General features: G+C 37.8%; 1 protein-coding gene across 4 annotated transcripts in view; it reads left to right on the top strand.

Moving 5' to 3' along the window:
- Positions 1 to 12,484, top strand: part of LOC114647068 (adenosine kinase-like) — a 594,211-nt gene that overhangs the window by 60,053 nt on the left and 521,674 nt on the right. For all 4 annotated transcript variants that reach the window (XM_028795583.2, XM_028795585.2, XM_028795582.2 and 1 more), the window contains exon 2: positions 2,150 to 2,224. In XM_028795583.2, coding sequence (XP_028651416.1) covers positions 2,150 to 2,224 — 75 coding nt within the window. The remainder of the gene's footprint in view (positions 1 to 2,149; positions 2,225 to 12,484) is intronic.

The raw sequence follows: 12,484 nt of genomic DNA, 5'->3' as shown, positions 1-12,484 counted from the left end.
CCTTTTTTTCCTCCTCTACTTACTCTTTAACTGTTTTTTTGTCTCTCCTCCCTTTTCTCTTGCTGGCCAGTCTATTGTTTTTCCTTTATCTTGTGCTGGCTCTTCCTTATATGCCTCTGTGGGTGCAGGACCTCAATCGCACACTGCAGAAAGCCGATGAAGCAATTGAGACAGACTGCACCCTCACGTAGAGGTGCGTTTTGCCCCAGTTACCTCACCAACCTCCCGTAGCTGCGCAAGCACAAACACCCTCGGAGATTGGGCTGGTCATTTAATTATTCATTTATTTAAAAATGGGCCACTATAATATTAAGCCACGTACCTGCTATACATACCTCTCCCCTTTAAGCCTCAAGTTGCACGGGAAAGCTTCACGCCTCAACTGACCCAGTGCAACTGATAGCACAGGTCCATAGCATGGCCCCACACTGCACTAAAATGATGAAACTAGTAAAACAAACCCATTCATAAAGCAAAACCAAAGCCCTCTTGTAAAACAGGACATTAAAAGAACAAGAACTTTAAAAGACAATAAACAGTCAATCAATAAATAAATGTCCATTAAAAAGTTAAGTTCTCAAAATGCCCTCCTCAGGCTTGAGTCCGTGGGTTCTTTTTAAAATTCAAGCACCTATCCTACTTGCTGTTTCTCTTCCAGTCTTCAGTCCTCTGTGCCATAGCTCATCCCACTGCTGCCACCATATGTGACAGTGTGGGTCGGCTCCACACTCTCCGTTGCTCTAGGGAACCCGCTACCACCGATCACATACTCGAGGATGATACAGTGCGGTGAAGAAAACACCAAATGTGATGGTGGCAGCAGTTTCAAGAGGCTCCCGAAGATGCAACTGGTAGTGTGGAGCCGACCAGCACCATCACAGCATGCACTAAATTTATTTCACTCCAGTAACTGAAAAGTAAATACTGCTCAAAATCAATACTAAAAATAAGGATTAAATGATTATTATTGGCACATGAATCATGAAATACCAAGATAATTAATAATCATTTACACAAACATTTTAAAGTTGCTTTTGTAACTGATTTTTTAAATCAGGTTTGACAGAAAATCACTATGTCATGTTTGTGAAATTTGCTGTTATTAGCTCATTTAATAACACTTATGAAGAGTAATATTTTATGGACAAGTCAAAGTAATTAAAAATTTCAAATGTCACAAACGCCTGTTGCTTTAATTTTTGAGATCACTCTTTTCTTTTTAAGATTTGTCCCATCTTTAAGACTCAAGCTTATCAATTTACAGCAACATTTTATTTTGGAATTTCTGAAGAAACACTTTTGTTCTGTTGTTGTCAAGTTACCTCACATAAATGATATTGCTTATGCCTGTATATTAATGCAGAATTAGTCACTGAATTGGATAGACTACAGGTGCACTAATTATTCATATGCTCCTGTACCATTCAAGTACAGTGTGGCAAGTACTTTCACTTTGCTAGACACAGCTTTAGTGTATGCTGATTTGTTTTTAGCAATGTACTATTTTGAAAGCCCCACTAACCACACCTTTCTTCAATTATGGACTTCTGTTACTTGGAGAATTTTGCCTTGGGTGTCAAAGCATTATACACCGCACCACATGAATGTTTTGCCAATGCTGAATTTAAAAAAAAATCCAAAATTAATTCAGTTAATGACTATATGGAGCGGCTCATTTTGTCCCACTTTGTAGACAAATGTGTCAGCCCCTTATACATGATCCTCTTTCTAACGCAGTATCTTTGAGTACTTTTAGCCAAAAAATTATATAACAGAAGTAGAGTCAAAAAATGCTACTGTGGCTCCTTCATACCTATGGCAAATACCACTTTATAATGACTCACTGTGACTGGCCTTATATTTTTGTGAAATCAGAATTATTTTTTTCCTTTTTGTCATTTTTTTGTGTGTATTTGAGAGGGGTTGCTGATATTGTTTGTTATAATATTTCTTTAGCTTCTGTAAAGAGCTAATTTTCCTCTTGGGACAAATAAAGTTATGTCTGTCTCTCTGTCCCTATCACTCCCTTTTTTATGCGTCTTTATCTGTTTAGTTCATGGGTACACATTCACTTATATCTGTGATTTGCATGCTTGTTGTTTAAGGCTGTCCTGTTTATTTATTAATGTTTATCTTTTTTCTTTCCTAGCCAGAATATGCTCTTTGGAATGGGCAACCCACTACTGGACATTTGTGCTGTGGTTAATAAAGATTTCCTTGACAAGTAAGTTGAAATTACTTATATCTCTATTGCTCTCACAGCTAAAGTATGACTCCTGTTTTTTAATGTTTATGAGATTTGTATATTGAGGAAACTAAACTATCATTCTTGAAATTCTTTTAAAAGGTACTGTTAAGGCAGTTGGAAAGAAAAGTACCCTGTGATGTGAGGTTCAAGAATAATGGAAGTGTCAGGCATTGAGTAAAGTTAAATGTTTTTTAAAATGTGGTGGAGGTCTTGTGGAATGGACATTTTTATGAATGCATGAGTGATAGCAACGCCACTTTCATGGACTTTTACTGTCACCTTGACAATATCTTTAGTTGTCATGAGAATTTCCTGTGGACTCTTGGAGGTCATTGGGACGGATATGTAATGCTAATTGAGGGGTGTCATAAACTGTCTCCCGGGTTGAGTCTCCTTTGTCATTGTGGTGTTGTACATATAAAAGAGTGTTTAATTGAATTCTATCAATATAAATGTTTCAAAACTTGTTTAGGAGTTGGTGGATAAAAAAATTAAGAATAAAACGTTGCCTTCACTATATGCAGTCCGTACCTCAGTGAATGGTCTGTAATTTTCTGACAAACTTATGTCTTTTCTTGAATTTACAAAAATTTTAAAATACTTTTACTAGCAGATGTTCACAAATGTTTTCAAGGCTTTTGAATTGGAAAGTCAGTTTATTTATAATTTATTCTGTTTATTTTTATTTGTAAAAAGAGTTTGAATTTTACTTTTCTATTTTGAAGGTGTGCTTGTTTTATGTGTATTTAAAAAGCACCTTGTACCATACATTAAAAATCAGCTAGTTACTGTATTTGTCCTGCCCACTTGTGCAAATGTCTACATGGAGTGGAGAGTATTTTTTTGTAGCAGTGGTGGCCTGCAACATGTCCTCAGAAGAACCAACACGTGCTGTACTTTATCTCCCAAAGCAGGTTGAGATAGGACATCATTTTGCAAATAGAACCTTGCTAAATATTTGTTCTGAGGGAAAAAAGGAGTAGTTGTCTGTCAGTGATTTTGTGGAGTTGAATACATACCAGCTGCTACTAGTTTATGGCGTAGACAGCTTTGTTTGCCTTAAACAGAGTGATGTATTTTTATAAGCAGTTTAGAAGCAACAAACCAGAAAAGTACCCATGAATTGCTAAGCAGCCTGGTGCCTTCTTTGTTTTAGTTTTAAATGAGAAATGCAAAGTAGCATTCACTTTCTGCTTTCTTCTTACCTGTTGTGCTTCTGAATTGTTATAACAGAACAGATCCAGGACATAGCACCTTGGTCTGTTGAATTTTTGTTTATGGTCTGAGTATGGTTGGTGACATTTCTTTCCTTATATATATTTTGCCCAAATTCCACTAAATAAGACCCTGAGCAGTTTTCATATGAGATGCCAAAGGCAGTATTTAACTGCTGACATTCTTTTACTGGGTACATTTTTAATTCAATTTCAATCCATTCCACTAGTCATTGCACTGAATTCCTCATATCCCCAATACCCACTTCACTCTCTAGTGTGGTGCTAATTCTGTTTTACCAATGCAATATTCCAAAAGTTTTCATCTGAGAAGAAAATGTCTTTCATATGACCTTTCCTTGAATACATTCTTGCGCCAAATTCAGCAAGGCTAGCTTTAGCCTAAAAATCATTAAGAAGCCATAGTCATACTCTGCTTTATATGTTGACACTAGCCAATCCGCGGCGTAGCATACGCCACATAATTATGTATTGATGGGTGAACACTTCCTGAAAGACACAGTTGTCCAAATGGGGTGGGTTTGAGGATACGACTGTAAGTGAATGCAAAGATGGAACTCTGGAGAGAGGTTGGGGAAGCAGGCCCGAGAGGTTTCGGGTTCTAACCGTCCAACGACGGGTTGGCGCAACCAGTAACCATCCTTCCGCAGGTTCACCTATGGAACCCGTGTTAGGACATTTACATTCTCTAGATAGGCAAGTTCGATCGTCTGATGCCCATTCCGCCCCCGCCATTCTAGTCTGCCGATTTCTTAAGTCATCTCTTAGTCATCATTCAGTACGCACTGCCTGCTCATGTGTCCGCCCCCAACTCCTCACCTGAATTGCTTTCGTCTGTGTACAGTCCACATGCACTTGTGAGTCATGTTGACTGTTCATTTTCCATACACCGCCTCAGTCGCATGCACCTGTGAGCCACGTTCAGGCCAGGTCCTTTAAGTTTCAGCTTTACAACCATACGCTACAGTTCACATGCACCTGTGAGCAACGTTTGGGCCGGGTGAGGTTTCCCGTGTTGAGTCAAATTAAGCCACAGGCTCCACACCTCCCTTCCGTCAATTCCTTTCAGTTTCAGCTTTGCAACCATACTCCCCCCATAACCCAAAGACTTTGGTTACCCGGTTGGCTGCCCGGTGGGTCATGGGAATAACGCCACTGGATCGCCAGTCGGCATCATGTATGGTCGGAACTATGATGGTATGTGATCTTCTTCGAACCTCCGACTTTTGTTCTTGATTAATGAACACATTCTTGGCAAATGCTTTCGCTCTTGTGCCATGGTCGGCTATTTAGTGAATTGTTGGTGGGCGGGGCTCTGTGAGTTGGCGGGCGTGGCTGTCTTGCGTGCGTCTTGCTTGCCATGGACTTAGTGAATTATATATTTAGATTATATGGTTGTGCATTTCCAGACAGTACTTTTGGTATAAGTAATGGAGCAGCACTGTATGAAGTACCAATTCTCACACAGTACACTCATGCTGATAGCCACATTTACTCATAGGGGGCAAGTTTAGAATTTAGGTAACCTAAAACAACCTTTTTTAGATTGGGTAAAAAGTTGTGTTCTGTGAGGCAGTACCACTAAACACTCCGAAACTATGATGGTCTCTAAAAAAGTAAAACCCATTACATAATTTGAAAGCACTTTGTGGGTTGTTTATGAATGACCAGTGTTGCAGTAACTTCAGGGTGTTACAAACACCAATACACAATTGAGCGACAAATGTTTAGTGTATATTTTGTGCACAACAGTACCATTACAAACCATGCTCCTTGCTGGATTGTTGTTTTCAAATATTTTTTAATAATAAATCTCCATTCAAACAAGCAAATGAACTTGTGTATTATCAGGTTGGTTGGATTTTATCACTTCTGGCATTCATTAACGTCATAGCTTTTTAGCTTACTAATTCACACTCCCACTACATTTAAATATTTTTTAGCTGACATTTTTCAGGGTGACACCTAGGTCAGTAATTGAATGTGCATAAAGGGGGGGGGGGGGGGGGGGGAGAAAGCTACATTCTTTGAAAATTAGGAAAACTAGACTTGCATTCCTTATTTCACCAGGGACACTTCTTAACAAGTGAAAAGGTCTATGGAACAGATGTAGAGTTTTTTTCTGTGTTATGCTTTAATCAGCAGCAAAAATATTGTTTGAATCAAACTTATGAATTCCATATTATCTAATTCTGAGTCTCTGGATTCTGAAGCCTATCCCAAGTAGCATTGGGCAGAAAGCAGGAACCAGCTCAGAATGACAGTCCACTGGTTTCCCCATTCTCACACTCACATTAAGCCAGTTTGCCCTTGTCAAATAATGTAATGACCACTTATTTGTGATATGGGAGAAAAGCTCGCACATTCAGAGAGAGAGAAAATGTTCAAACTACTTGAATAGTGCTACAAGTTTCAAACCCATGATGTGAAAATATATGAAGAATCTATCCACTGTGCCACCTTGGTCCATGTTTGCACCTGTAGTAACGTAGTTTATACAGGAAATGTTAACTGTTGTAAATCATTATGAATTAAAGTTACATCTGATTGTGTTAGTATGTATGCAGACTTCTCTCTAGTTGGGCTTCTTGGGTACAGTGGATGCTAGTCTGTACTGTGGTTGACAGTTTAGCCCCAAGCCTATTTGGGTTTCATTTTCAACTACCTAATATTGTAAATTGCTCTTAAAAAGCGTGTATTTTGTGTACCTTACTAACACTTGTAATAACATTTTAGTATTGCTGTTATTTTTGAATATGAATTACTGTTACAGAATATTTAATAAAGAAAATGGGATGACTAACGCTTTGAAGAACTCAATGGAAAATATATGTGCTCCAACTTTCAAAAGGTTTAAGTCTCAGAACACAACCAAATGTTGCACCATGCATACATTTTCTTATATTAATTTGTTTATAAATAAAATTCCCCAAACATTTGCTGGTGACTCTGCAAGGGGTTTCTTGCTGTTTTTAATTTTAGTGGTGTTTTCAGTATGTTTGTTTATTTTTTAATTCTGTACAGAACACTCAGTCATAATAGTGATTATAATGTTTTTGGACAAAATTGTAAGTTTTGAAGAGCAGTTGGTGTCATTCATTTGCCACAAATAGTTAAAATAAGACTCCCAATGGGATTAGCAAGGAGAAACAGAGTCAGATATTGTATGCGTTCTGCTGGTACAACAGAGATCATGCTTATTTTTCAAACAATCCATCCACTTTCAAACACACTTACCTCCTTTTATGGTCACTTGGGAACCAGGGCCTTGACTGCATCAAGTGCAGGATACAGTGCCAGTCCATCACATGGAACAATTCTCTCACTCTCTCATATGCATCCAGTTTTGAGTTGACTGTTCAACATTGCTTGTTTTATCTGTTGAATAGTGTACAAAGTCATGTATAGTATTTTATTATTTCTAGAAAAAAACTTTTTTTCCCATTTTTGTTGTGTTATGTAGTGATTTGTAACATAATTGTTTAGGAAAGTCTTCTTTTCACTCTTCTACTTTTTTAATCCATTTTTACGTTATACTAGCTGTGCCCCGTGGCTCCACCTGCATAGAAGTGAAATGGGATGGCGAGGAGGGCCCTGCCTCCCTACTCCTGCTCCCTACTCCTGATGTCATGCTTCCCCCTTCCCTCGGCCTGCAGCCTCTGTCTCAGATTCACGCAAATAAATCGGTACCGAAAGCAAACTATGATACTTGGTGCAATGAGAGAGGTCACAAAATCAACCGGAATGTTCAAGCAAATTATAGAAAAAAGCCAGATCTAAATAGGTTGTTATGGTGTATAAAATCTACAAATTATTCTCTAAATTTTCATTATATTTTGCTCAGTCCTAACAAGATGAATTCAGATGCAGGACACTTGTATAGGCATTATAACATCAAAAGCATATCCTCTTCCCTTATACTTCACTTTTATAACAGTTGTTCACAACATATCGCTAAAGTGGTTTATAGCCTGGGATATGAAGACATGCCGATACCTCAGGCAGTATCAAAAGCCTTTATTATTTGGGAAAAGATAGATTATAGCAGTGTTTCCCAACCCGTGTGCCGCGGCACCCTGGTATGCTGTGAGCATGGACTAAGGGTGCCGTTGCCAGGTGTCAGAACATAAAAAAATTTGATTTGAACTGATAATAATAATACCAGTTACACCTCAAGACTGAAGTCATGCTACCTGTGTGCTATAATACAGTCCAGCGTGCATCCTATTTCAAATGCAGTCTGACGAATTAATAAATATTAGCTCTAATTTACTTACTTGCCACAGGGTAAGTGACGTTGCTTCTTGTTGTCTGTTTGTTTTTTTTTTGCGCCGAAAATGGCCGACTGTAGTGAAAGTCTTAAACGTAAAAACAACAGCAGCATCAACGACCTCAATGAAAATGATAATGCGGGGAGCAGTAAAGTTGCAAAAACGAAAACTACTATCGGGACAGTTACTTGAATTATGGGTTTACATTTATTGACAAAAAAGGTATTCAGCGCCCGCGATGTTTGTTGTGTGGTGATATCCTTGCAAATGAAGCCATGGTTCCAAGCAAATTGCAAAGTCAATTTCAAACCAAGCATCAGAATGCAAATAACAAGAACTCAGCATATTTTAGGTGTTTAATGGACAGCCAGCAGAAGCAAGCACAGCTGTTTATGAAAACTGTGTCGGTGTCAGACAAAGCCCAGTTGGCTAGTTTTGAAGTCGCAGAACTGGTTGCCATGGCAATAAAACCACACACCATAGTCGAATCTTTGATTATGCCAGCATGCAAGATAATGGTGAAAACGATGCTTGGTGACGATGCAGAAAAAGTGATATCCAAAATGCCATCATCAAACAACACCGTTTCTAGGAGGATAGAAGCCATGTCATCTGACATCAACAACAATGTGTGCGTTTTACTTCAGACCTGTAAACGATTTGCTCTGCAGATCGATGAGTCTACAGATGTTAGTGGAAAATCCCAGTTGCTGGCCTTTGTAAGGTTTTCGAACGGCACAGAAATGTTGGAACAGTTTCTGTTTTGCAACGAACTTATTGAAACGAAGGGAGAAGATGTATTTAAACATGTTTGCACGTTTTTCAGTGAGAATGATTTGTTGTGGGAATGGTGTGTTGCTATTTGCACAGATGGTGCTCCTTCTATGACCAGCAAAATGCGTGGTTTCATGGCATTTGCTAAGCGTGAAAATCCGAACATAATCACCACCCATTGTTTCATACATAGAGAAGCACTTGTGAGCAAGACGCTGGGAACTGAACTGCAGTCAGTTTTAGATCAGGTCGTTAAAATTGTTAACTTCATCAAAGTCCATCCCGTCAAGTGCAGACTGTTTGAGAAACTGTGCAAAGACATGGGATCAGAACATTACACTCTGCTAATGCATACAGAAGTCAGATGGCTGTCAAGAGGTAAAGTTCTGTCACGGGTGTATGAACTGAGAGATGAACTCCGCCAGTTCTTTCTTAATGAACAAGCAAACAATGAGTTCGTAACACTGTTGGCTGATCCAACATGGTGCAGTAAACTTGCATATCTCGTTGACATTTTTGAAGTATTGAATGCATTGAATTCGGGCATGCAGGGCAATGATTCGAACATACTGTCTGTTACTGACAAGCTGCAAGCTTTCCGTCGTAAACTTCTGATGTGGACAAGTGAAATAGAAACAACCCATTTAATTTGCATGCTTCCTGGTGCAGTACAGGCTGATCCTGGCGCCGTCGTGTTGCATGATGTCATTGTTAAGCATTTGTCACAGTTGGGAGACAATTTGCAACATTACTTTCCAAGTTTAGACATCCCTAGCAATGACTGGATAAGGAACCCATTCCATCAGCAGTTGGACTTGTCTAACTTACAGATGACAGAGAAAGAACAGCTACTTGACATTGCGAGTGACCGAACATTACAGCTGAAGTTTAAGGACATGAATTTAACAGAGTTTTGGATTATGGTTGAAAAGGAACATCCTGTGTTAGGTGCTAAGGCTGTCGGCATACTTATTCCATTCTGCACCACTTATCTGTGTGAAAAGGCATTCTCGGCATTGACACTACTGAAGACAAAACACAGAGGATGTTTATTGTTCAGTTGAAAATGACTTACGAGTGTGTTTGTCAACTGCAGTTCGAGCTCGTATTGACAAACTTTCAAATTCTCTTCGAAGCCAGCCTTCGCATTAATTATGATGTTATAGTCTGCTTTGTGCCTTGTGACTTATTGCACTTTTCATGTTTGGATTGTGTTCAAGTTTTTCATTTGAGACTGGTTTACTGGCAATTTATTTTTGTTACCTTTGTAAATGCAAAAATGTGTAGATGGTACGCCTTATAAAAATAGGAATCTCATTCTACTCAACTGATGAGTTAAGATTAAATTGTTAATTTGAGTAGTTACATATCAGAGTGAAGGGATGCCATTAGCTGGAAAGATTTCACTAAAGGTGCCATGGTTTGGGAGAGGTTGGGAAGCACTGGATTAAATAGTTTGAGCAAAATTCATCCATCATATATTGACAGCCAGCCAATCAGGTGCATGCAACAGTCATGTGTTTTGAAACCCCTGGCATGAAATTTTATAATAAATATGCCTCGTCTGAAAGCAAAAAAATATGAAATGCTGTACTGTATATTTGTGTATTCATTTGTACTGATAAAGAACAACCTTAATAGAACATTTTATATGACATGTACATGATCACTTATGTGTATTCTGAATAATTTGACTACATATGGCAAAAAAGTGTAATAAATTCATAGTAGCATGCAATTGAAGTTAACTTGCATACTTTTTTGATATCCATAGCTAACAGCGAAATGTTAAACACCTACACTAGGACATACACTAGTGAGAAACCTTGTTTACTGTTGCCCATTTTTCTTTAACTACATCTAAGTATATTATTTAAGTCATTGATAACATTGTCTTTCTGACTAATGCTGTGAAGTTTAGCTCTTTTCCTGTGCCATTTTTCACTGTGTGTGCGCGTGCGTGTGCGTGCGTGCGTGTGTGTGTGTGTGTGTGTGTGTTCCCTTCTTAGGGTCAGCAGTTCCCATCGTTAACACTAATATGACCTCTGAAAACTGCCAGAGGTCATACTTCTAAGAATTCAGGTCAGAAAGTCATATCCATGAGTTTCCTACTAGCATTATCTCCACAAATCACTGAACTCATCCAGATATTATAGATCTTCAGCAGTCCCAAAATATATGACCTAATTAGGCAGAGGCTTGATAGCATCTTGTAGCTGGCCTCTTGGTTACTTTCCTGAAGGTTGCCCTTCCTGTTTGATGAATCAAGTTATTGACATAGTCTTTGTTTTGTGAGACTTGTACAATGTTTTTTGCAATTTGTTACTCTGAACCTTGCTGCTAGGAAGGCTTGGTACTTTGGTTGTCTTTTTATAACTTATTACAGCTTTTGTCTTCTAACAAAACCAACAACCTGGTCTTTTAAGATAACAAAACTAATCAGTTCTGCAGTTTTTAGTTGTGAGACCTCACAAGTTCAGTAGTAATTGTGAAGTCATACAGTTGAACATGTGTGTATTCCAAATGAACATGTGTACATTATTAACATATTTAACAAGGTGTGATCTCTAAAGAAAACTAATTGCCTCACCTAATTTAAAACGGGTTTATAGTTTTCAATCAAGTAATTTTCAAAATTTTATTTTTCATATAGTTCTGAGGACTGCTAAATATACAAGAACTACATCAACAGATGTAAAAGAAATTCCATTTAAGTTGTTTAAAGGATGTAAATATATTGTTGGTATGAAGGTCTGTAAATGTCCAAATTTCAAGTCACTTCCCTAAATTACCCCATAAAGGTTCAGAATGGCTTCAGTAAATCATTATTATTAACTAGAGCAATTATAATTTCCTCTGTGAAGAGCTTCCGGTTAAATAAAATAACAATGTTTTACATCTCTTCAGAGTGTACTTTTGGGTATTCTCTTTATATTTACAACTTTATATCCGGTCATTACAACTTGATCAGTCACCTTAACTGTCTAAAATATCAATAAGGTACATTTTACTTTTTTTTTTTCGTTTCATAATCGCATTTTGACACCATAGGATAATTTTGTTCTGAACCTGGAGTGAAGTAAAAGAGGCCAAAGCATGCAAAAATAAACATTTAATATAAATGAGGGATGAATAAAAGGAGATAAAGTAATATACAGTATAGACCCTGCTACCTTTCTGGGCATACCTATATAAGTGTACTCTGTGACTGCCAGGTAAGGTGGCTTGCCCACTTGCCTACTTTATTTTCCACGTAACTCCTTGTTGCTCTGTGGTTGAAAATGCACTTTACACCTCACAAAGAAATTGTGTTGTGATATTAGCCGACACAAAACTCGAAGTCTGAATACCTTGAAAAAGGGCTTAGTTCTACACTTTCGAAAAATGTCTAAAACCTTAAAAACAGTCGTAAAGAACTGTATAGACAAAGTTCCAACAATATGAAAAAGGAGCCTTAAAGCCCATGGCAAAAAAATGCATTTTATTTGATTTTATTAAATTAATTAAGAGAAAAGAAACCCAGCAAATAAATCATTCAAACAATATAAAATTTCACAATCCAAACGAAACTAGATTTCAGTATAACAGAAGTAAATGTTAATTACTGAAAATTAAGAAAGCCAAAATAATCCCAAGTTACCAAATCAAGTGTAACATAAAAAAAAAACAAATACTAAAGCAAACGGTCAGGTACCAAAAAGTACACAATATAAATAGACAAAAGACCAACGAAACTCGCAGTAGAAAAGCATTAAAGGGGAGCTGAACAATAGCATAGTTAGTAACTAGCACCCGGTTCTACCAGTGTAAACTTTGGTTCTCATGGCCCTGAGTTGAATGGAGCTCTTCTGAAACTGGATGCACTGAAGGAGTTTTTCAGCCCAACAAAATTTTCTCGACACAGTTATTTAATTCATTACTGGAATTTAGAGCTGGGTATTGTGTTTGTTGTTGTT

The sequence above is a fragment of the Erpetoichthys calabaricus genome, chromosome 2 (assembly GCF_900747795.2).
Source record: "Erpetoichthys calabaricus chromosome 2, fErpCal1.3, whole genome shotgun sequence".
Taxonomy (NCBI): Eukaryota; Metazoa; Chordata; class Cladistia; order Polypteriformes; family Polypteridae; genus Erpetoichthys; species Erpetoichthys calabaricus.
Note: the sequence above shows the minus strand (reverse complement) of the source record. Positions and strands in the feature narration are given on the sequence as shown.